We start from the raw sequence: 25,907 nt of genomic DNA on the forward strand, positions 1-25,907 counted from the left end.
ACAGTCCTAAAAACCGTCTGACGGCCTTTTTGTCAGTTGGCGCTGGAAAATTCGTAACGGCAGCTATTTTTTCAGGGTCAGGCCGCACACCTTCACTGCTGACAAGATGCCCCAGGAACAGAAGCTCTTCGAAGCCGAAATGGCATTTTTCCGGCTTAAGTGTTAGTCCAGCGGAACGGATAGCTTGAAATAGTGAGTGCAGTCGCCTGACGTGTTCGTCGAATGTGGCAGAAAATACGATGACGTCATCTAAATACACTAAGCACGTCTGCCACTTGAGGCCTGATAGTACGGTGTCCATTAGCCGCTGAAACGTTGCCGGTGCTGAGCACAAGCCAAATGGAAGTACCTTAAATTCAAAAAGGCCATCAAGTGTCACGAAAGCTGTTTTCTCCCGGTCTCTTTCATCGACTTCTATCTGCCAATACCCACTCCTTAGATCCATCGACGAGAAATAACGCGCGTGCCGTAGTCGATCGAGTGAATCGTCGATACGTGGAAGTGGGTAGACATATTTTTTTGTCACCTGATTCAGCTTGCGGTAATCCACGCAGAAACGTAAGGTGCCGTCTTTTTTCTTCGCTAATACAACCGGCGAAGCCCACTGCTTTTCGACGGCTGAATAACGTCGTCTTCAAGCATCTGTCGCACCTGCTTTTCGATGGCTTCACGTTCTCGCGGAGCTACCCGGTACGGGTTTTGCCTGATGGGTCTGGTCATTTCGTCCGTTATAATTCGATGTTTCGTCAGCGGCGTTTGACGGACCCTGGAAATTGAAGAGAAACAATCTTCAAACTTGTTAATAAGCTGCATGATACTTTGCTTCTGCGACGGCAGCAAACTTGGGCCAATATCAACAGATAGAGGTGCAGGGGTGAGATCAGTTGAATTATCTTTTTCAAGAGTTAGGCAGTCTGTCATCTCGGCGAGCTCTTCCACGTACGCGACTGCCATGCCCCTCGTTAGATGTCGGCGTTCAGAGCTGAAGTTCGTAATAAGGACGTGCGTGTGTCCGCATTTTATGCTTACGACGCCTCTTGCGATAGATAAACCATGGCTGAATAGCAGTGTTGGAATTTGCTCGGCGATGTTTTCAGAATCGCTCGACGTGTCACATGTCACAGCCACGAGTACACTCGACCGCGGTGGGATGGTCACGTCGTCTTCGAAGACACGCAAAGGCTGACGTCGCTGGTCTGTACAGGGCACATCCGAAACTTGATCTGGGGCCGTCCAAAACGTAACCGATCTCTCAGGAATGTTGATAATGGCACCGTATTCACGCAAGAAGTCCATGCCCAAGATCAGGTCTTTGCAGCACTCCGGTAAAATTACGAAAGTAGCGATGAAATCTGAACTGCCGATATTAATTCGAGCTGTACATTTGCCTGTCGGCGTCACCAATTGACCCCCTGCGGTTCTAATGTTTGGTCCCGTCCATATTGTTCTTACTTTCTTTAGGCAGTCGGCGAGTTTACGGCTGATAATAGAGAAGTCCGCACCAGTATCTACCAGTGCTGTTATTGGGCGTCCGTCTATACAAATGTCTAGATTGGCGCTTACGATTTCCGTTGATGTCGGTGACGTCGTATCGTCCTTGGTATCGTGCGTCGTACGATCCGTGGTATCATTCGTCGTATCACGTCGTAGAGAAGATGTTGGGGGTGTGTTAGCATCTCGACGGGCGGCAACCTTCCCCCCAAAAGTCGCAGCTGTTAGTTTCCCCGACGAGGGCTAGGAGATCTGCCCCGGACCACCTCGGAGTACCTGCGCTGCGGCGGCGAGTTCGGTGCAGGTGAAGGAGAGCGGGGTCGACGATACGGCACTTCGGGTTGCTGTGCTTGCGGGCCTGCACTGCTGTCACGGCGGTTATCAAAATAGGCACGAGGGGAGGTTTGTAGAAAGTTATGATGTCTACGGTCACGGTACGGGCAATGGCGGAAAATATGGCCGGCTTCTCCGCAATGAAAGCAAAGTGGTCGACGGTCGACGGTGCGCCACAAGTCCGTCTTACGGATGAATGGTCGACTGGTGGGCATACCTTGCGACCAAGATGCAGATGTCGGCGGAGTGTACATTGGCGCCGTTTGCATAGGCACGTTGAACTGTGGATACGGCTGCGGCAGATTGGGAGCTGGCGCCCACGGCTCGTTGTAAGGCCCTTGGCTCACGTCACGATAAGCCAGTGGTGACGAGTTGTAGGACACTGGAGTGGGTCGACAGACAGCTGATGCGTAGCTCACAGACCACTGGTCTGAGGGCGATTCGGGCAACGAAAATGCCTGGCGGAGTTCTTGCCGCACAACTTCTGCAACGCAAGCCATGGTATTTTCTTGCGGAGTCACTAGGAGGTTTAGGATCTCCTCCCGAACGACCTCACAAATGAGTTCGCGCAGAGAACACTCACTACCGGCACTCAAAGCAGAGAGACTGGGAGATGTTTTGATTGGTTGGTCATGGTATCGGCGCCATTGCTGCAGTGCTCGCTCGATTGTTGTAGCCTCTTTGACAAATTCGGCTACGCTTGTTGGTGGGTTGCGTAGGAGACCGGCAAACAGCTCTTCCTTGACGCCTCTCATCAAATGTCGTAGTTTTTTACCTTCAAGCATATCGGGGTCGGCCCGCTGAAATAGGCGGGTCATGTCTTCCGCAAACATGGCAACGCTCTCGTTTGGTTTCTGTATGCGTGCCTCGATGAGCTGCAAAGCAGAATCACAGCGGTCGGTGTTTGCGAATGTCCCGAGAATTTGCTGCCGAAATTCTTCCCACGAAGACAGCGTTGACTCGCGGTTCTCGTACCACGTACGAGCGCTGTCTGCCAAAGCAAAGTAGACGCGCGATAGCTTTTGTTCAGTTGGCCAGCGGTTGGATTTGGCGACTCGCTCATACTGGGCTAACCAGTCCTCGACGTCTTCATAAACCTCACCGTTGAAGGTCTCAGGAATTAGAGGCTGATCAACAGTAAGCTGTGAAGGCCCTCCGGTAGCCCTTTCTCCCGGTACGGTGTGTTGCTGGAGAAGTTCGAGCGGGATCACCTCGGGACTAAGGCCTCGCTGTCGGCGACTGTAGCAGTGGACAGGAGTATCCACTGCAGGAACGGATTGCGGTAGTGGACTCGATGTGCTAGGGCGCGGAGGTGTCCCAAGCATGAGTTGGAGAAGTCCAGCACTTCCACCAATGTCGCTAGGTGAAAATAACACAGCACAGGACGACGGTGCGACCAGAAAAACGAGGTCTGTATTAACAGAACAAAAGAGCAGCCACTTCGACTTCTTCTTTCTCAGAGGAATCGTGGGTGCTGTCCACGCTCATCACTTCATCGTCCTTCGTCTTCTTGCCCGGCCTTTAGCCGTGACAATATGCTAAAACGTACGTCGCGTTAAAAGGGGAAAGGTGAGTGGGTGAGTGAGCTAGTGAATGAGTGAGTGACTGAGTGAGTGAATGAGTGAGTGAGTGAAATAACCTTGTTTAGGTCCACAATGGACGCGATTTAACTCAGCGTTACCTGGCTAAGCCCACTCGGGGGCGGTCAGATTTAAACCTGACCGCCCTCGCACAAGGCCTCTTGGACGGCCAGGATTTGATAGGTGAAGTCCTGGGCCTTAATCAGCTTGCTCCCTTCCTCTTGTTGAAAAGAGAGACCGGCAAAGGCACAGCGCCACAGGACATGCTGGAAGTCCACATAACCGTCACACAAGGTGAAAATTAATTGTACCCAGTCAGAAAGCAAACATGGCCATAGATAAAGGGAGGGATGTGACTCGGGCGCTGGGTGCTGTCGATCGCCGCTGCCGCAGCGCAAGTGTCGCGAAGAGGCTTTTGGCCACGCACTCGCACGGTCTTCAAATTTTTGTGGTCGACTGTACATATATGCAGGTTGTGGTCGCGGTGACTAACAGAGCGATCAGAAGCAGGTACGTGCCAATCACGCATCAGCAGAATGTCCGTACACGCGCTGTTCTTTTCAGTTGATGCGTGTTGACAGGTGTCTGGCCTTATACTCGTTCTGTTAGCCACTGGAACCACACACCCTGCATATATGTACCACTGGCTTCGCAAATGAAGCTAATGTGAAAGTTAGCGCTCGTCTGCGTCCCTTCTTTTCCCGTCCCTTGTGTTACTTCCGCAATAATACGTTTCTTACCATGGAGTACCAACTGTAGCACTCTAACAAAAGATTGAGTAAAAAAGACGTCTTTTGGTCCCACAAGTTCCTTTGCGCTGTCGCCGCGCACCCGGTATGTAAATTCTGATCACGATCGAGAGGCGTGTTATCAGCGTTGTATAGCATTGTCGAAAGGAAAGGGACCAGCGCCGAGTTTTCAGGAAAGGAAGCGCACGCAAGTTCGATGACGATTATTCTTGTAGGACAAAGAGACAGCCTTTTTGCTCGATCTTTGTTAAAGTGCCCGATTCGCCGTCCTTCTATGTTATAATACTGCACTGACGTTGTTTAAGCAGGCATGCTAGAGCCACGTTATGCGTCCGTAACTTGACAGCGTGAACGACAAAGAATGAGTGGCCTGAGGGCCTCTGAAATCAACCAACATTCGCAAACGCAACGATACCATCCGATGACGACGTATGTGATGGAGTGACAGTTTTTGAACCGTTCGCGTTGACGACGTCGATGGTTGCGCTTCCTGTTTCATGAGATGCCTATGACTTTATTATTAGTTCTATTGTCTGGAACAAGAGCTAAATTACGCGTGCATTGTTGGCTTGCTCATTTTGTGCATGTTATATTATTATTATTATTATTATTATTATTATTATTATTATTATTATTATTATTATTATTATTATTATTATTATTATTATTATTATTATTATTATTATTATTATTATTATTATTAATATTATTATTATTATTATTATTATTATTATTATCATGTTGTTGTATAACAAGAATATTTATTTATTTATTTATTTATTTACAAGTACCTTACAGGCTCCTCGGGGAGCATTGAGTGAAGGGAGCATCACAAAAACAAATGAAAAAGAATGTGATACATGAGTCTGGAAAGTGCAACAGTAACGTACTTGCGAGACGGTAAAACAAATTGAATTACATGGCGAAATAATACTAAGAGTAACACGAACTACCAACTAACAGCGCAATAATATGAAAACAATACTCAGGAAAAGTGAAAATAAGCCACGAACTATTAACTAACAGAGTAATACTAAGAAAACAGTACTCAGAAAGTAATGAGAAGTAATACTCGTTTTTGCAAAAAGAGCAGCACGCAAGTTGTGTAAAAAATGTACATCACCTGTGCACTCATAGAAACCAGAAAACAAAGTAGAAAGGAATTCGTAGCACGGAGCTTCGCACACACTTCACTCAACGAAAGGAAAAAGTTTCCGTGACGCGATACGGCTCGATGTATAATGTCATGATTGTGAATATTTGTTACGATGAATACTGTAGGGTCAAGAGTTGTCTAAATTTATCCTTATCTGCTTGCGCAACAGTGTCGTTTGAAAGCGACATTCATAGGCGTATGGCTCGTGGTAAAGCTGAGAAATTAAAGGCGTGAGTTTTTTCATAGATGCGATTGTAGCTAAAGTCGTTGTGAAGACGTCGTGGTGTGCAGGACGCGCGTACCAGTGGTAACTCTGATGCCTTTTTTTTTGGTAAACATATCTATGGCGTAACGACAACAGTGCCATGTCACGACGATTACTTAAAGTTTGAAGGCAAAGGTCGAGTTTTATCTGCGTTACGCGCAAGCACTGCCCTTACAGCGAGCTTACCACAGTGCAAAGCCGTTCAAGCATGCACTTCTGTAGTGGTGTGACCTCCTCTTTTATTCCCCTTTCCCGCCTCTCGCCATATAAGTTTTTCTTTACCATGGGGGCTAAAAAAACGCATAATGCTTCCGAAATAACTTTTGCGGTCACTATTTGTTCAATTTTTTCTTTACCACTGCTTTTAGTTTGCTTTTCTAGTGTCGCTCTGTTCGCAACTCGCGTAAACTTCCATTTCAATTTCATCGTAAACCATCTACTGATGTCGCTTGCAATTCGTTCTGCGCTGTTTTTCTCCGATTCTCCGCGTGAATACTTCCACGAAACGCTTTCCTGGCATGGTCGGTATTTACTTAAGGACAATAACTTCAGCCGCAAATTAAAGCACACCCAAAAAGGGAGGAGAATGAAAACGGGACGAGTGGCATGCAGTTCCACGAATCCTCCACCTCCGTGTCCTTCTATTATCAGCGCGCGAAGATTGGAAAACCAAATTATCATTGTCATCGAGATTATTGTGTTTTCTACACTGTTCCATCACGCGCTCTGCCACACCATTGTTCCGGGCAACGTCGTTGGCATCTCTCGACAGGTATGTAGACGCGTTAATTTATTATGTGGCTCCCTATGACGCGCTGCGTCATGTTAGCCGGGGAAGGCACCAACCACGGTCATTTAAACTATGAGAGGAGCAAGTTAACCAACTCCCGTCAATGACGTGAGGGAGCACCGCTATGGAATTTCAGGGGTGGGGGCACAGGTGCGTTGTGCCACCACTGGCTACGCCGCTGGCTCGCGATACATGCGATCGTGGTTACGGTTCGTTTACTTGAAACGTTGCTCATTCTTTGTTTCATTCGTATGCTTGCGGACACCATTCCATGGCGAGAAAGCTATACGGGAGCGGAGCTACCGCGTAACACTACGCGAAATAGTCGGGTATGAGTATCGCACAGCCGTGGAAAGTGATGAATGTGCGCGATCAGCGTTTCATATTGACGCAGACACTGCTTGGCAATTGAGGTAAACGTAAAAGCCACGTTTTTTTTCACGCATTCATGCCAAGGCGTGGAACGCTGGAAGCGATCGGACGCGTCTGCACTGACCTCCGGTGTTTTCCGATGCTTCAGTAGGAAGACGTGCCCATAGCTCAACGTTTCTTAAACGAATGGTTTTCGCAAGTCATAGCGGTCCCGAGGATACAACTTTCCGATAGATATTGGTCACCATTTTCAAGTAAGCTTTTCATCTATTCACGCCACGCCGGCAAGCCTCGGCACTGGACGCCTAGGCCTAGCGACGATGCACCGGACGCCGATCTCGCGGCCACCGGTACACCAGCCAACATGCAAATCGAGGTCGACGGCGTCGAAGTCTCTCTCGAGTAATGGTCAAGCGATTCCTGTACACCACCTCATGGTTTCCGAGCCCAGGCGAAACGTCACCAGGCACTGAAGCAACAAGCCCAAATGAACGACGCGCAAACAAGCAAAGCCCCCAAAACTCCACTAACCCCCCGGCCTCCGCCAGAGCTGAAACGCCATCCCTTGCCAAGACTGCCGTCGCATACGTACCACATCGTTGGACGCCCCAAGACACCCATAGACCTCACGCATGCATCACCCGGAGACTTGCAAAGAGCACTGCTTAAAGCGGCATCTCTGTGTGACCTGGACATCGCCAAGCGTGACCAAATACGCATACACCCAAGGAATAGCACTTCCACCGTTAGTGTGCCTACCGCCGACCGAACAATCGCGTACCATCGCATCACGTCAATCCTCCTCGGAGAAGACCGCCAGATTGAGCTACACATGTACGCCCCGCCTCCCGATGACGTGATGCGAGACATCGCTTTGTACGCCCACACGTTCCCCACCGATGATGAGACGCAGAAGGACCTTCAAGGAAGCAACCCTGACTATCACGTTTTTCCCGTGGCAGACGCACGGGAAAAACGAAGAATTTACTCATAAGGCTGCTCGGGGACCACCTACCTAGATGGCTTCTACACTGTGGAGGTCTCATCCGAGTATACCCTTTCTATCCCAAAGTAGACGCATGTTTAAACTGCCGGAAGACTGGGCACCGCTCCGATGTGTGCCTTCAACCTAGCCACCGACGCTGCCTGCGTTGCGGAGAAGACCACGAGCCACCTCCACAAAGAACGCCACCAACATGCCAAGCACGCCGTATCGCCTGTCAAGGAGGGCACATGACTAATAGCTCAATATGCCAGTACCGCTTCGCCAAAAAGCCTGAACCACTTAACGCCGCACAAGCAGAAAAGACGCTACAAATCAAGTCACCAGCGATGCAGCCAACCTCAAATGACGATAGCCCGCCTGCCTTGGACGAGTGTAGCTATCCCAGTTTTGGGACATCACAAACGCCGGCGAAACGAGGCAGCCGATTGAAGTCACGATCTCGTCAGGGTCAAGCAACCTCCCACTCAAGGCCCAAATCAAGAACCCGATCATCAAGTCACATTCGGCACGCCGATTTATCAAAAACATCACCAAGAAACCCTAGTGTGGCATGGGCTCAAAGCATAGCGTCTCCGCTTCGATCACATCACCCGCAGCCATCGAAATCGTGCGCCTCGACGCATGACCCGCTCGTCAAGGCACTTACGCAAACAATCAGTGCGTTGAAATCTCAAAGGGCGACGCAACAAGCTAATATCGAAACGCTGCTTGCGCAGAACCACTTTCTAGAAAGTCGACTGGCAAAGGCCAGCCAGTCCGTGCATAATTCAACTGCCCAGCCCTAACCAGCCGCAGCAGCCAAACGTAAAGCAACGACTTCCACGGAAAGGCTGCAATCCGATGAGGACACGACGGTGACAATAGAGAGCTTTAGTACTGCGTACGCTGCGTACGTGGCGGCGTTGCGTACGTAAGGACGCCACGTTCTGCGTAGTGCGCATGCGCAGACCGCAACGCGCACGTATAGCATTACGTACGCAGCCGCTACGTACGCACGCATGAGATGCGTGCGTGCGTACGTATGAGGTGATCGCGCCGCTCTCGAACAAGTTCGCGACAGCGCGAGACTTCGTTTTGCAAAATGGCGGCATCGAAGGCAAGCACCGACCGGCTCTGTGGCTTAAAATATGGCCATAATCTGGCCATAACACTTCGATTGGCTCACATTGGCTGTCAACAACACGTATTTCTATTTTAATCTACCAGATGACGCAACACGCTTCACGCTCGTTACGTACGCGGGTACTACGGCGTACTAAAAGCCGATTAGTGGCAAAAGACGCCACGTAACGCAAGGCGCTTGCGTGATGCGTACGTAGCACCATTCCGCAGTACTAAAACTCTCTAATTATTCAAACGGTCAGCGCATCCGTGGCCGAAGCTCTCCGCACGACAGTCCATGCCACGGTCGCCGATGCCGTTCGCACCGCCATAACAGAAGCCTTCGCAACCGTAGACTCACGCCTAACGAAAATAGAGACACGATTCTCAAACATGGAAGCCACGGTAAACAATACAGTAGCCGGATTAGAAGCCCTCAGAACTGCCACAGACATCAGTTTTGCAGTAATTGAACAAAGCATGGCCAGAGCACCAGCTATCATACGCAATAGAGTGTCTTCTCACTCTTCCACCCGGCCCAGCGAACCCACGACTCCCTCAAGGAATGCTCCAGCTGATACATCATGGCCAGCACCCACTTGACTATATGGCAGTGGAACTGCAGGGGCTTCCGTAAAAAGAAAGCCCACCTGCAGCTACTCGTACAAGAAACACAACGGCCGAATCGCCAAACGCTTCCAGACGTCATCGCACTGCAGGAAACAACCACTGCTATCTCACTCCCGGGTTACATCGCTTTCCAACAATTCACCGACCAGCACAACCAAGAAGCCCCAAGTACAGGTACGCTCGTCCACAAGAGCCTCACGGCGAAACAACACGACTTGGACATTCCACACATGGTTGTGGAAATTCTTCCACGAAAACGCTCGCATCGGTCAGTCTTTATCCTCAACGTATAATGCGCACCCAAGGCACGCGCCGACGACATCAACTTGCTCTTCCAGAAAACCACATCGCCATCTCGAAGCACACAACTGCTTATACTGGGAAATTTCAACGCCAGGCACCCTGACTGGGGCTACCCGCAGGCAAACAAACGAGGCAAGAAGCTATGGCAACTATGCCAGGACCTCCGTCTCACTCTACTAAATGACCTGCAGCAGTCCCCGACACACATAGGAAACAGCTGGTGTAGGGACACGTCACCCGATCTCGCATACTGCAAGAATATTGCGCAGTCCAGGTGGAAGAACACCTGTCAACTCGCTGGTAGTGACCACTACATCATTTCCATCCAGGTACAGCCGTCCGCTGCCAAGAAAGTACACAAAGCACTCGCTCGAATCATGGAGTGGGTCAAATTTAGAGACGTCCGCGAACGTGAAGCCCCGGAACGCATAGCAAACTTCAAGGAATGAACAACCTCACTAAAAGACCACGTGCGATGCACAAAGCGCGAAAGTAAAGCAGCATAGGAAACGCCTGCCACGCAGAAACATGTCACAGTGCAATACTCAACTCCCCGCCCCACCTTTTTTTCCATGACTACCCGAGATTGTGGCAACCTTTTCTATACAAAATGAAACGTTTTCATTTGCATTTGCCTTGGAATTGGCAATGGACGAGTCAAAGTCGAAAGCAATTTTTGTTTTCTCCTCAGTCGATTGTATTGGCCTTTCCTTTATTCTCTAAAGCTTTCTGCACACAGCAGCTATCTTTCCATGGCGTCCGGGATCAGCAGCCTTTTTAGGCTTACACAGTTTTTCGGTACTTGCTGAATCAGCACATCAAGCGAAAACGTCATGTTATATCATATGGAGATGCCAGGGTACATGACGTCATGGCGGAGTACCATTTAGGGCTAAATGTGACGTCACAATGAAACATCATCTTCTAATTATGTTTTTAAGTGTGAATACACTTTATAAGCGACCCCAAACCATCCACCGCCGTCGGCGGCGTCCGCAGTCTTCTCTCTATCTTTAAAAGAAAGAGGACTTGGCGGGCCGCAGCGCGACGCTTAACCGAATAAGCCACGGACGCGACGCTGATATCGGTGTCAGTAATGCGCCCTATATCTTTAACGCCACTGCGCGCGTCCCCCTCCCCCTTCGCTCGCTCCTCCGCTCTCCTCGCTCGCTGCAGCTGCGCGCGCACCCCTCTCTCTCGCGCGCCCGCCTTCTCTCTCAGTCTCCCGTCGAGAGCGGGTCGTGCGATGGATGTCCCGGAGGCAACGCTACCATCAACAACGAATGCAGTACAACCGAATGCCAGCACTGCACCCGTCGTTGGAGGTGACGGTACCGCGGTGGTTTCGCCGACGTTGGAAGACAAGGCGGCGCTGCGAAGGGCTCGTGAGACCGAACGTAAGCGGGCGAAGCGTGCAGCGGATGCCGAACTGCGTGCTGGCGAGGCCGAGTGCAAGCGGGCGAAGCATGCAGCGGATGCCGAACTGCGCGCTCGCGAGGCCGAGGACAAGCGGGCGAAGCGTGCAGAGGATGCCGAACTTCGCGCTCGCGAGGCCGAGATGAGGCGTCAGCATCGAGCCGCGAACGTGGCCCAAGAAGCGGAACGACAACGCAAGCGTCAGGCGGAGAAGGGCGATGAAGGCCGGCGTCTAGACGCCGCTCGCAATCGTCAACGGCGAGTGGACGTTCCCGAAGCCGTTCGAGCCAGTGATCGTGCCGCGCGGGAGAGGGTGCGAGCCCTGGACTTTGCTCGTCCGGACGCGCGTTTCAAACGCGACTTTGTGGATCGCAGCTTCGGTCACAGCTGCGCCGTGTGTGACCGGCTGTGGTTCGATAACAACCTGAGCTGCATTTCCGGCGTGAGGAACGAGACCAACAGGTTGAACGCGTTGCGGGTTCTTTGGAACGAGTTCGGAAGACGGTCGGGCGAACACCGATGCGACGACATGGATGCGCAAGACCCGCGGCTGGCTCCCTTCGGTGCGTTCCGGCTGTGTGCGTCTTGCCGAGAGTCCCTGCTGTCCGGGCGGGTTCCGACGTTGAGCATGAGCCACGGCTACGCGTACCCGCCTCGTCCCGCGGACCTCCCCGATCTGAACCCGGTGGAAGAGCGCCTCATCTCGCCTCGACTCCCCTTCATGAGCATCAGGCGGCTCACGCGGGGCAACGGTCAGTACGGCATTAAGGGACAGATCGTGAACGTGCCCATCGACGTTCCGAGCGTGGTGGAGTCTCTTCCGCGGCTCGTTCCCGAGGACGTTGCGATAGACGTGCACGTGAAGCGGAGGCTGGTGAGTCCGGCTATGTACAGGCGCGAACTGGTGAAGCGCGATAACATCTTGGCGTGGTTGAAGCACCTGGAGCATGCGCCGTTGTATGTCGCTAGCAGCGTGCGCATCGACTGGAGTCGGCTGGGTGTCTTCGATGACGATGATGCAGCCGTTTGTGAAGGTGAACGTGCCCAGGGGGAGACGACGCGGATGACATCGAGACTGTCCCCGAGAACATAGATTTGGACGACCCCGTGCAACTAGCCATTGCCCTCAATGCCATGTCAAAGACGATCTTTAATGAGGAGGGTGAGCAACGACCGCGCGCTCTCTTGATGAGAGATGATGAGGAGCGAAGCGGTGAACTGGACGATGCCGCTGCCGCTGACAAGCTGATCGATCAGTCGCATAGCCTGCACCTCGCTCCGGGTGAGAACCGCGTCCCACTGGCGCTCTTCATGGATGCGTATGCGGAAGAGCTCGCCTTCCCCACGATATACATGGGCGTACCTCACAAGATCATCGGTCCGCGTTCCAGGCCATTCGCCATGGCCAGCAGCGAGATACGGCGCACCGACCGGCGTGGAGCAACGCCGGAGCACGTCTTGTACGTGGCCGCGAAGGTGATGCGGTACAACGTTGCGGAAAGCAACATGATGTTTCGCACCAACGAGACCACTGGTTTCATCACATGTGAGCACTCGAGAGTGGCGGTAAGAAGTTCCTGGAGGAGGTGCTGGACCGCGACCTCGCATTCATGCGGGGCGTTCCAAATACGGTCCAGTACTGGCAGGATCGCAGGAGTGAACTGTTCGCAATGATCCGCCCGTTGGGCAAGCCGCACGCGTTCCTGACCATGTCCGCGTCCGAGGTCCACTGGGAGCGCCTGCTGCTAACACTTAAATTCATTAATTACACTTTAATTAACATCATCAGTAATAAAACTCCCAAGCATTTCCCCGAGGGTGAACATAGTTAAGTGCGAATGCACGGGGTGATGCTATGAGGGGGAGTAAAGTTAAAATCCGTTGGCATTCGCCAGTGAGTTAACGTAAACTCCCCCGTGTGATCAAATTGCGATTCCCAGGAACCATTACATCATAAAGGCACCATAGTGTGATTAATAAATATAATAGTGCGAATGAATAAATACCCCTCATAGCATCACCCCGTGCATTCGCACTTAACCATGTTCACCCTCGGAGAAATGCTTGGGAGTTTTTTTTCTATCACTCGTCTTCACGCCGAGGGCCAGTTTTCGCCCTTATAGTGATGAACGTAAGGATGTCGCTTTAACATAAATGGAAGTTCTCGCCGAGTTGTGTGTTTGAGTGGGAATGCAATACGCAGAAACAAAAAAGCGTGAAATATTGCGGGTGATTTGTCTCCTGCGACTAGCACTGGTCGAGCGACGAAGTCGCAAGGAGATTGGTTGTAAATCGGTGTTTCGGTCACAAAGCAGCTGCGTCGGCTCAGTCGCTCGCTTCTCGATTTCTCAGTCGTGCGTCTGCAGTCGTAATCATCTGAACCGATCAAATACGCAGCAAGAGAACGTCAGCTCATTTTGCTTTCTTGTGTGATTCTTAAAGAGAAAAGAAAAGAAAAGGGAGCCCCGTAACTGTCTGCATCACAGTGCCACACCTCAACAGTATCTCACGAGGGATGGGGGTAAGGAGGGACTAAAGGATAGGATTAAAGGTATAGAGATAGAGAGGGGGAAGGAGAGAGCATGGCGCAGGGACGGCGACATCCAGAAGCAAGAAGATAGGAAAGATAGACACGGTCGCAGGAGCCCGAGGACAGGGCACCACTCAGCGAGAGCTCTAGATGGCGGCAGGAGATGGCGTAAGGCGAGCCAGTTGGTCAGAGCTGTGCTGTCGTCGGAAATCGCAGGGGTACAACCAGTTGGCACGAAATCCAGAGAGCGAGTTCTCGTTCTGCTCGCATAGCTGCAGCAATGGGAGCAGACGTAAATTCTGTGTCTCGACAGGTATAAGTCGCACGCAGCTGTCCAGCAGTCTTTTAAATAATGAAAGCGTGTTTCAAGCAACAAAGTTCGAACAAAATCTACACCTCGGATTAAAGTTAGCTGTTATATTGCGTATATATCATATCGGAGCGTGAGTTATATTAGCGCAAGGTTCACTTAAGTTTTATGGCAATCAACTAACATTAACTGACTGAGGGCATTGAAGGCACCCACTGTTTTCTCGTGATCATCTGCGAGCATTTCGGCCCCCGACGAAGCAAGTTTCCAACACGGGTTTCCTCAACATGGCCTACGAGATTCATTTCAGAAGTGTGGACAAAACCCAAACCTAAGCAAAGGTACATGTACACTGGTAGCGCAACTTTCTTAGAAGCCCATGTATCAAGCAGTTCGTGGTTCATTGCCATCTACGTATATATTTCGTGGACAACTTACCGCACCGGAAAAAAATAAATAAGAATTGACATCTTAACCGAAAGCGGTCGGGACGTCACGCATTTTTTTACGCTCATGCGAGAAAAAAAACGAAGATCGAGAAGAAAAAAAAATGTGGAAGCAAGGTCTGCTTATAATATGCACAAAGCACTTTGCCCCTGTCGAGGAGAACCATGGCACTGCAGGGATACAGCGGGCTTGGAAATATCACATCGTAAATCTTGAAGTGCAGCGTTCGTTCGCTTAACGTGCCGCATACGCCATCACGACTGTCACGGGCACGCCGGAGTTTCCCCAGCGAAAGCAGTCTTTAGTCATGAAACAAGCAGTTATCGACACTTTGCTTGAACCAGTTGAGCTCTGAGAAGTCACGCCACTAAACACACACACACACACACACACACACACACACACACACACACACACACACACACACACACACACACACACACACACACACACACACACACACACACACACACACACACACACACACACACACACACACACACACACACACACACACACACACACACAAACACACACACACACACACACACACACACACACACGCACGCACGCACGCACGCACGCACGCACGCACACACACACACACACACACACACACACACACACACACACACACACACACACACACACACACAAGCAAATAAATTGATTGATATGTGGGGTTTAACGTCCCAAAACCACTATATGATTATGAGAGACGCCGTAGTGGAGGGCTCCCGAAATTTAGACCACCTGGGGTTCTTTAACGTGCACCCAAATCTGAGCACACGGGCGTACAACATTTCCGCCTCCATCGGGAATGCAGCCGCCGCAGCCGGGAGACAAGCAAATAAATAAGCAGAAAGAACGTGAAAAACCATCCCGCAAAAGTTGGCGATGCCTCGTGGACCCTACAACACGCTGAACTAAACGCTATAGCACACATAGCAGACTGACTGCATACGCCCCTTCTCCTCCTATTTAAGGCGCTCAGTCAAAATGAAAAATGAGGGAATCAACTATATAGGAAAGTGTCAGAGAAACCGTAAAGAAAGTTTCTAGTTTACTTTGGCGAATATAACATTAGGAATATTAACTAAAACAAAACACAGCATATCCAAAGAGTGAATGGTGATGAGTGGGGTGAAACGTCCGTCAGCCCGTCCATGCTTCCGTCCATCCCTTCGTTCTTGCTTCCAGCCGTCCGCGCAACCATCCGTGCGTCCATCCATGTGTCCGTCCGTCTGTCCGCGCGCCCGTCCGTGAGTGCATCCATCCATCTGCCTGTCTGTCTGTTCGTGCGTCCATCCCTCCGCACGTCCACGCGTCTATCCATCCGTCGGTTTGTACGCTAGTCTGTCTGTCCATCCGTCCATGCGTCCATCTAGTGAACACTCCAAGTACCGCCATCTCCCATCTCGCATCCTCGGTGGCACGTACCCGTTACATACTACTACACCGGTGGCTACGTACTACTATATACATACAAGGGATGGACAGACCCACGCCTTAAGGAGTTTCGCCCCTAAAATTCTGTTAAGTTCTCGGTTGTCTTAATTCTTCCCTTACCTTGTAGCGCTTCAATTGTAAGGCGGGCGTTGATGTCTGAGACAATAGTATTTCGACCACCTTTGGTTCCAAGTTTTGCGACAAATATAATTTGACCTTGCACAAGTCACTAGGGCACACGAACGCCGTACCAGATATATATGTTACGAAATTTCTTTTTTTCCTGACTATTCGGTGAATGGCTAATTATTGCTCAACCGGAAATGCATCGAAGAGTGTGTCAAGCTTTGCTCATGTCTCTACAATTTGATGCAGGATTTTGAAAGCATTGTGGGCTCATCCACACAGGGGAAACCAAAAATCTTTTTTTGTAGAGTGGGAACGGTTCAACCGCTAATTATGCACGACCGCGATTGTGTTTTTATGTATTCGTGTATACATGCACACTCAAAATTAATACAAAAGTTCGACAGGGTACAGTTTAGAACCCCTCCCACCTACTGACCATGCCAATGCATCCGCAGTGTGAAGGCATACAACATTAGCTTATTAGTGAATCGGGCTCCTTCACCCGTAATTATCTCTGACCGCAGTACACTGCAACCTTGGAAATAATCGAATATTGTGTATTTTTTATTGCGCAGGTTCAATCAGATAAGCGGGGTTGAACGATACCAAGGCGGAGCGTTATGGACAGGATTCACCCAGAGAGAGAGCAAGACGCATCGCTCTCAGCCCTCGAAAAAAGCGGCGACGCAAGCGCCGCCGTGAATTCCGCAGACGTCGATCGTTACCGACCGGTTTGCACCTCGAGCAATGATCAGGTGTGCCGGATAAACAACTGTCTGCCATACTGCAACAAGCTGCTCTTTGACATCAACCTGGAGCTCCGGGAACAAAGAGGAGGCTTGCTGTCCTTGGCGAGCATCCACGAAGAGTTGGTGCCTTTTGCCATTCCAGAACCGCACCGGGCGATTCCCTTTCTACGCTGGCTACTCAAAACCCACGTATGCATCACCGCACTCGAGATATGGGACAGCCCGGGGAAGCCACACGGCCAGACCGTTTTGCAGGAACTTCCGGAAAACTCCAGGATAAAGAAGCTGACACTGCACCTTTTCGAAGAAGACTGCAGTGCGCAGGGCCATGTCACAAAACACCTTCCTAGGCTTCGCAGTCTGGAAGTGCTGAGTTTATCCGGCATGTGCGCATGCGCAGATGCCACAAATGACATATCGACGCTTTTGAGAAGTACGAAATGCCTTACTTCCCTGGTGATCCATTCGTCTTTCGGGTTCAGCCAGCCACCCAAAACACTTATCGACGCTCTGGCCGCCAACTCGACGCTTAAGTGGGTTGACCTGGCGACGTATTGGAACACCGCCAAGCCACCAGGACCACTCGGGAAATATGTGAAGAGCAATGGTTTCCTTCAGAGTCTGACGGTTGCCGGCCACAACGTGGATTGCGAGACGCTCCTTCTTGACAAGGTCCTCGTCCGAAATGACACCCTCTCTACGCTCCGGGTTTTAGATGTTTGTGGCGGCGAAAGGACCGTGCATTTCATCACCAGTATACTGACAGAATGTTGCACCTTGAGGGAACTTTATGTTGGCTGGGCAGGCAACGCGTATGCCAATATATCGGAGGTAACACTGACACGCTTCGCGGATGCATTGGCCCTTAACCGGACATTAGAAAAGCTTGCGCTTCCGTACTGCTTGTGGCATCCGAATAACTGGATTGCCTTCTTCGCCCAGCTGCCGAGAAACAAACATCTCAAGAAGCTCGAGGTCATACATAGGCTCACCCGAGACTACCAAACGTTTCCTCCTGTACTGGAAGCATTGGCACTCACAAAGCCGTCTGCACACGTTTCCTTCGGACTTTACGTTCATGGATTAGGAGTAAATCTCTTACGTTTCGGTGTCTTCGCGGGCATCTACCTCGGCAGAGACGAGAGCGTACAAATTGATGGTTTACGAGAACTAACTACTTTCGATAACGTCACCTTCATCTCTCTGGACGTATTCGAGGCTGGCGAGCTTTTGTTCTCTGCCCTGGCTAAATACATCCGGGAGACTACTGCACTTCGGAAACTGAGACTGATGGTGACAAGTCCACTGGAACCGGAAACCACCGCTACCTCACCGTGCTGGGAACTTTTTTTCGAGTCGATGTCCGCCAACACCAGCATCTCGGACTTCGATATTTTCATCAACGGCGATTTTTGCTACACTGACTGGCTCGCTCACACCATAGGCCACAGTCGGTACATAAGCCGAGTGTCGTATCTTGAGAACCCGGCACTTGGAGACGCCACTGAATTAGTTTCGCTCCTGTCGGAAACCGTTGACGACAACTACGCTCTTCTCGAAGTCAACCTGCACGCTGCGAAAGTGAGCGTCGATGTCAAGTGGGGCTTGTTCACAATTCGAGAAATGACGCGAAGGAACTGCGGCCTCGTGGAACGTGCAGCTGCCTTCAACCAGACGCCACCTCTCGATAGGTTCGTCTTTCATGTTGTCTTTTTTATTTTCGTTTGTAAATCGGATACAGTGCTTTTCCGGTACAAGGGTCACGCCTTGAAAATGTATATTTGGTAAAAAAGAATGTTATACACTGAGGTGTGAATTACTAAAGAAGACAGAGTGATTAGTCGCTCTGGAGGTTAAGTGTACTGCTATTAACACCACTTCCTATAAAGAATGAAATATTCGTACTTTATTTTGGAACAAGCTTTAAGGGGACAAACTGTTACTCCCCTGCAGTTTCAAGAAGATGATGAGTTAAAGCATAAGGTTTACTCCTTTACGGTAGTAACTCATTTGTCCCAACAACTCGTCTCGAAAAGAATAACCGTGAATGGACGAGTTAACTCGACAGTATATGTTTTTGTCAGGCCACCTGAGAAATGTGAAAAGTGCTACGAACAAGTGGCGCCCGCGATTGGCGTCAGCGTGGAGGTTCAACAGAGATGAAGCCTCGTGGCGTGCTCCTTTTAATGAAGAAAGGAAATTTTTCGAGGGCTTGTTTGTTCGTGCGACAGAAACTTACTGAAAGCGAGCGTATATATAATCATAGGAAGTTATACAGTGGGACGTCAATTGTACTGCTTCTTCATTGACAAAGGACAATACCACGTACTAATGCTCGACATTACAAACATTCAACCAAGAAATCAGACAAACCTGCAGATTAGCTGTAGTAAGGAGTGGGGAAGCCATACCGCACGACGTGAAAAGTTGCATGAAAATTATAAATTTGGTACTGTGGCTAAGATTCGTACCTCAAACTTCTATGATGCAGCAGAAATTCAGAGGTCAGCCTAAATGCACAATTTTCTGGTAACAAAGCTTAGCCTAACGTCAAAGTATGCAGTTCCAGACCACATCAACTGCAATAAAGATTCATTTAGTGGAATTTTTTTTCTACTTACATCTGTCTAGCAACTAGCGACTGCATGCAGCGTTTTTGAGTTGCATATCATTCGCAGGAACTGATGCTAAAATGCTGAAAATACTGCGCACCCTAAAGTTATTAGAGCGAATGTACATCACCGTCCACATCTGTTTAAGACGGGACTTGCTATCTACTTGCTATCTTTACCCTGCGGAGTGACGCGGAGGCAAGTTTCGTGGTCAAATATTGGGTATTGAGGCATGTGCGTGGCTTTACAGACAAGCAGATCTGCGCACGTTGTGAATAACGTTGTTAGTTGGCGCCTTGCTTTGCAGACTCCTCCACACATGACAACGGCCGCAAGGGGACCTCCTGCAGAGCAAAGGCTGTTGCTTGTGCGCTTTACGCAAAAGTGGACGAGGCTGTGCTTAGCGTACTTTCGTGATCTCATCAACTGAGCACTTGCAGCTTTCTTATTAAGTGGTCCTTCCTCCATGGGGTAATTTGACTCGATGCGTGTCTTTACGGAAGTCCACCACAACAGGGTTTTCCTATGCACGGAGTCTTTAGCACGATTGTTTCGAATCAATACAATGCATGAATGCAGACAAACATCCACGCGTCTTTGTGGCTTCAGAAAAAAAAAGCTTGCTCATTAGCTTTTAGTGGCTGCTTGGTGTTAAATCACACTCACATCACCCGTTCTTTCGGAATGACTGCTACTTTTGCCACCCATGTCTTGGCAAACAGGTACACTGCCAGCGCATTGGAGAGAGTCGCACGAAGTCCCGCGCTGGTCAGAGAGCTCGCCCAGAAGACGGCCGTCGCAGCTGCCGAAGTCGCCACGACACTCCGACGCCGCCTGGGGAGCGTCGAAGGGCTGCACGACTTCATGAAACTCACCGGCGTCGTGAAGAAGCGCGTGACGTGTGCGCCTCCAGCGGAAGGCTGCGGAACGCAACTGCCTGACCTGGGCGACGACTGTTGGCGCCTCGTGAGGCAATACCTGAGCTTCGACGATGTCAAGAGCTTCACCTTCACCAGCACGTGTTCCTGAAGCTGAACATCAAGGACCAAAATCACATTGGGCCAATGGAATGGAAGAGCTCCGGGAGAAAGTCAGAAATAAAGATTGCAATGAGACAAAGGAGCGCAACCACTGGTATGATTAACCTCTTCTGAATAAGAAGCCCATCAACATCTTCGCACTTGAATGTGCGAACGAGTTTAGTTGTTGTCTCCGCAGTTCCTATATATGAATTTCCGAAAATTTCCCTTCTTAAAAATCTTCTTACAGAGCATATCCGTTACGGTTTTCCGCGATTCTCACGCAGATTTGGGCGTAGCCGAGGGAAATAGTTGTATAAAGATGGGACGAAAGACATCAATCGCAGAGCTCATTCGTGGAACGCCAGGCGGGCAACGAATTAGCCCATTCAAGCGCTTGAGGTCCTCCTGCAATGTCTTTAGCCAGGCACAACCCATCTAAAAGCAACAGTCAACAAAGCCTTATTATTTGTAGCATTAACAATTGCGTAATACCTGCGCTATAACAGACAGACGGACGGACGGACGGACGGACGGACGGACGGACGGACAGACAGACAGACAGACGGACAGACGGACAGACGGACGGACAGACAGACAGACAGGCAGACACATCTTTATCAATGTGTCTTGAACATCACCGCTCAAAGCTAACCTCCCTGTCCTTCCTCATTTATTCCTCCTCCTCACCGCTCAAGGCGGTAGAGCAGCGGGCCGCTCCCACTTATTGATGCATGGTTTGACCGAGCCTCATCACCGCGCCGCGGGCCCTCTGTATGGTCCTGAGTCGATATTAAATGTCTGAGATCCTGAGCGTAGATATACAATCCTGTTTGGCCATGCGTTCAGAATTCTGTAATTAGGTTCGCTGCCAGAACATGTGGTCTAGCGCAGATGAGTTTCCACAGTGTGTGCCTGCAGAATCAACGCCTTCAATGAAATGACTGTCGGAACTGTTTAAAGCATGTGGAGAGTAGATGCCCGTGCTCTAGAAAGTTTCACACCAGGAAGGGTAAAGACCCTTCTACCCAGCTGGCAATACTTCGTCATCTCGTTGAAAATTAGGAGAACACCACTGGATACCTTGGAGTCTGAAGATCCCCAGGCTGTCCAGCACCGTAAGTACGCGTGCTCGGGCATGGGTGATCTTGCTTAGGTTGGCCATGGGGGCCAGATGGGATCTGAGGTCAGCCAAAAACCAAATGGTGCACCATTTGGTTTCCGGCTGACCTCAGGATATTGCCAGATGACCTCCGGCTGACCTCAGGATAAAGATATTTCTCCTCACACCAAGGTGTGAAGAGAAATATCCTTATGACCTAAAGACAAGGAAAAAAGACAACCATCTGTTTGTAGCACGAAGCCACAAGGAAATGCATACGAATTTCTCAGAAAGAAAAGCCTCTTAGTTGCTGAAAAATTCGTCCTGGTCCGGGGTTTGAAACCGGGACCAACGCCTGTCCAGGGTGGTCACTCTGGCAATTAAGCTAACCAGGAAGCTAGCAGTTGTGTTCTGTATACCTAGCTGCAAGAGGCATTCCGTTCTACTACCCGAAGGGACGCCTGGCACTCTTTTGATGCTCTTGCGGAGTAGGAGATTAAGTTTAGTATTTCTCAGCAGTACATGGCATACACGTAAGTATGTATTGTGGCTCATTAAGAAAGCTTGGAACGACTTTAGTGAATTGTCCCCCCGGAGGGCACTTCTAGCATTGGAGACCCGAGTGATGAGCTGCATCTTGCTTTTCGTATTAGCTGTGAACTCAGTTATTGCATGCACATTAGTGCCATTAGCCCCTTTAAGCATCCCAAGAATTTTGATGACTTCTACATTGGGATGAGATAATCACAAATTTTGATGGAGTTTACCAAGGGCTACGTAGCTCCTATAGCTAGTAAAAGTGAAGCGCAATGTCTTCGGACGGGGCGAGCCAATGTCTAAAAAATAGAGAAATACGCGTTTAAATGCATAACGCCACGCGTTCAGATCTTGGCGGGAAATTTAAACATTGTACTTCGACCTTGATTTTTACCTTTAACAATGAGCCCTTCATGACAGCATTAATGGCATACGAGAACACTTTATGAATTTAGGCCTATTCGTTATTCACTAAATATCTTGGCACAAAAAGTAATTAAGTAATATTGTGACGACATACACTTGTTCCTAAGTAGATATTTACCAATATTTCGTCCATTTGGCAGCCTCTGATGGGGCAGATATGTTATAGGAAATTTCGTTAAGTTGCGTTGAGACAATTTTATTAATTTAAGAAAAACACTTTTTGAAGTCTGTGACAACACTTCGGTGATCTCGGCAGAAACTTGAAAATGAAACTAATCTATCCATAAACTTGAAATGCTACCATTAACGGCGTTAGAGTTCTCGGAATCAATATAAACTGGTACAGTGTTTCACTTCATAGTCCTTTTAACGCCCATTTCGCGACGATAAGGATTTGGTGCTTGTCATGGCCGTTTTTGTATCACTAAACAAACGAGGCATTTCCGTGCGTGTCCTCCTTCGCAAGACGTTTTTGCCTGCAACAAGGAATCCCTGGTACGCCGCCTGTCGACAGGAAGCACACACAGGGCCAACGTACATTGTTTACACCTATCACGTCAAGATGGCGCTACCGCTTCCTACAACATAGGGTTCCTCGATGCGCGCTCTCCCCTCCGCCGCCTTGGAGGGTGGAGTCATTCTGTGAGGGGGTGAATGCCGCCTTCCGATCGGCGGCCGCCATTCGGCTCCCCCCCCGCCTCGCTAGAGTGTGCTAGCCCCGTCACGTCTGGTTTGTGTGAGACAGGTGCGCGGCGTTTTATAGCGTTTTCTCGGGCAAAATGCCCGGGTGTTGCGTGCCACAGTGCACAAACCACTCGCGAAATGGCTATAGGATGTTCAGATTTCCGAAAGATCCGAAAAGGCGACTCCTGTGGCTGGTAAAGATCAAGCGCGACAAGTGGCAACCCACGGACCGTTCGTGTTTGTGCAGCGTAAGTTATGCCATTTCAGCATTTTTCATCGCGATCGAGCCTGATGTGATTGACTCCCTTATACGCAAGCTGCAGAAGGACTGTAGTCGATGAGGGTTGCAACGTGGGCTTGTTGGTTACTCATGTGAAAGGCTTTTGGTGCAGAAGGACGCCAATGACTGTTCAGAAATCTGACCCCGATCGGGCTTAATCGCTATCACCAGTGCACCGGGTGCAATACTCGTTCATTTGCATGCTATGTACATGCGTATTGTTCATTTTGGATAGCACAAAATGCGTTGTTCTTGATCGCTTGTTGTGCACAAGCTGCAATTGCGCAGAGATGTGCGCCTACGTTGTCGCTTGTTGCTACCGGCGCCTTCAACAATTTGTTTTTGTAACATCACATTGAAAGCACACATCCCGTCAGTTCATTATCAAAGAATATTTTCTCACTGTCCCTGTTTTTTCAGAAAGAAATTGACAATTTTCCCTTCTTTATTATTAACTCCAACTACAACAGCCCCTAAAATTCCCTTATCACTCTTTACGCATGTCCCTGAAAGTGTTGGCTGTTGTGGTCTGCTTAGAAGGTTTTTGTGAAGATCTTTGAGACCTGATCATCGCGTGTTTCCGCGCTGCAGGGACATTTCGAAGAAACCGCATTTGAGCAGAACCGTGCGGACGGCTGGAAAAAATTGAAGCCGAATGCTCTGCCAACAATCTTTTCGTTCAGAGGTAGGAATCCACTTATTTTCGCGTTAACGGAAGTTTGCGAGTTTGCTTCCTAATTTTGTTCCTTGTTCCAATCTTAGTCAGTTCCACGTTTAGCACTGTTATTGCCGGCCTTCTTAAGAGTCACATGGAGGGTCTAACCAGGTGTTTCTTTAAAAACAGAAAAAAAAAACGCACATTACAGAAAAACGCTCTTAATACCTTCGGTCAATGAAATCGCTCGTTTCCTCCATTTTTATCGAGAGGTGAATTAACCGCACCTGCCATCCAGAAGCAGGATAATGACAACTTCGCACTTTGTTTATTTTTATTTCTATGCGTAGCGACGCTCAGAGCATGTTCGTTCATAATGATAAAAGAATCTGCCAGCTGATATGCAACATATGTGTGTTTTTTTAGCGATGCCTAAGCACAGGAAGCCACCAAAAGAAAGGTTTTCACCACAAGGGACGCCTGCGGCCGCAGAAGAAAGTTGTTCTCTGCACAGTCAACCCCATGCTTCTGATACCTCAGCGACAGAAATTCAAGAACAACATGTCAACGACATAGCTGGTATGCAACAAACAGCAAATCAAGAATTGCAGCCACTACCGAGTGATGGCACGGAGATGTCTCGTGATCAGATGAGCAACTTACCTAGCCCAAGTGCCACGGCAGAAACTGAAGTTCCTACAACAGATGATTCTCAGCTAGTTGCATGCCCACTTTCCGCAACCCATGTTGAATTGTCGGAAGAGAAGTGCAGTAACAGGTCGTGTGCTGAAGTGAATAAACAGCTACAGGACATGAACGCAAAGTACGCGAAACTCCGTGAAGATCATAGCAAAGCAAGTGCTAAAACTAATTCAATTAAAAAGAAGCTTCAGAAGTTGGAATATGCCAGTGGGATTTTACGAAAAAAAACTGAAGTTCCTAAATGAAGACCAAATGCGAGTCTTATCACGAAACAGCAACCGAGGTACTACCTGGTCATCAAAAACAATTAAACAAGCCCTTCAGATAAAATTCGCAAGTGGAACAACAGGCTATGAAACCCTTAGAAAACTTGGGTATCCACTGCCTTGCAACAGAACTCTTGTCCGTCGTCTTCAAGGGCTCAAGTTCCTGCCTGGGATTTTAACGGAAGTTACTGAGTTGCTCAGAGCAAAAGCAGAGGGCTTGGAAGACGTTGAAAGAGATTGTGTGCTTTATCTCGACGAAATGGAAATTGCCCGCGGGTATGAGCTCGACCGTGCTGAAGACGTCGTGTTTGGAGGAAAGACACTCCCAGCGGAACCAGATGAACCCGCCTGTCATTGCTTGGTGTTTATGGTCGGAGGATTGAACTCAAGATGGAAACAAGTCATTGCGTATCATTTCACTGGAATCTCGGTCGACGGCTGTCTGCTCAAGAATTTTGTGCTGGAAATCGTGCAGCTCTGCGCAGATATTTCCCTGAGAGTGCTTGTGGTGACCTCTGACATGGGAGCCTCCAACAGAGCGATGTGGCGCAAGTTTGGTTTTTCTAGCCATAGGAACTCAAACACGGTGTGCGCAATCCCTCATCCTGTGCTTGAGGGAAAGGAACTCTTCTTCACTGCAGATGCCGCGCACGTGATAAAAAATATTCGAGGCCAGCTTTTGAACTCTGTTGATTTTACACTGAGGGACGCAACTGTCTGTCACCATGGCTTACCCTCAAACAAAGTCAAACTGGAGCATGTGCGTGCTGTCGTAGAGTATGACTCCGATAAAGAGCTGAAAATTGCACCCAAACTTT

The 25,907-nt window shown here is 49.5% G+C and overlaps 1 protein-coding gene and 1 long non-coding RNA gene across 2 annotated transcripts; both read left to right on the forward strand.

Moving 5' to 3' along the window:
• Nucleotides 1–13,361: 13,361 nt before the first annotated feature.
• Nucleotides 13,362–20,537, forward strand: LOC142792333 (uncharacterized). The gene is made up of 2 exons (XM_075885624.1): nt 13,362–18,497; nt 20,141–20,537. Exons 1-2 carry the CDS (start codon nt 16,678–16,680, stop codon nt 20,445–20,447), a joined length of 2,127 nt encoding a protein of 708 aa, XP_075741739.1. The 5' UTR covers nt 13,362–16,677; the 3' UTR covers nt 20,448–20,537.
• A 2,750-nt stretch (nt 20,538–23,287) lies between these two features.
• Nucleotides 23,288–24,791, forward strand: LOC119181689 (uncharacterized). Its single transcript, XR_012890837.1, has 3 exons — nt 23,288–23,434; nt 24,058–24,151; nt 24,548–24,791. It is a non-coding gene; the product is annotated as an uncharacterized LOC119181689 (long non-coding RNA).
• The last annotated feature ends 1,116 nt before the right edge of the window (nt 24,792–25,907 follow it).

Source organism: Rhipicephalus microplus, unplaced genomic scaffold (assembly GCF_043290135.1).
Source record: "Rhipicephalus microplus isolate Deutch F79 unplaced genomic scaffold, USDA_Rmic scaffold_214, whole genome shotgun sequence".
In the NCBI taxonomy this organism is placed as follows: domain Eukaryota; kingdom Metazoa; phylum Arthropoda; class Arachnida; order Ixodida; family Ixodidae; genus Rhipicephalus; species Rhipicephalus microplus.

Coding starts and splice junctions, on each gene's coding strand:
- LOC142792333 (XM_075885624.1), top strand. CDS start 16,678: ATGGACAGGATTCACCCAGAGAGAGAGCAAGACGCATCGCTCTCAGCC. Junction 18,498..20,140: donor CAGACGCCACCTCTCGATAG/GTTCGTCTTTCA, acceptor CTTGGCAAACAG/GTACACTGCCAGCGCATTGG.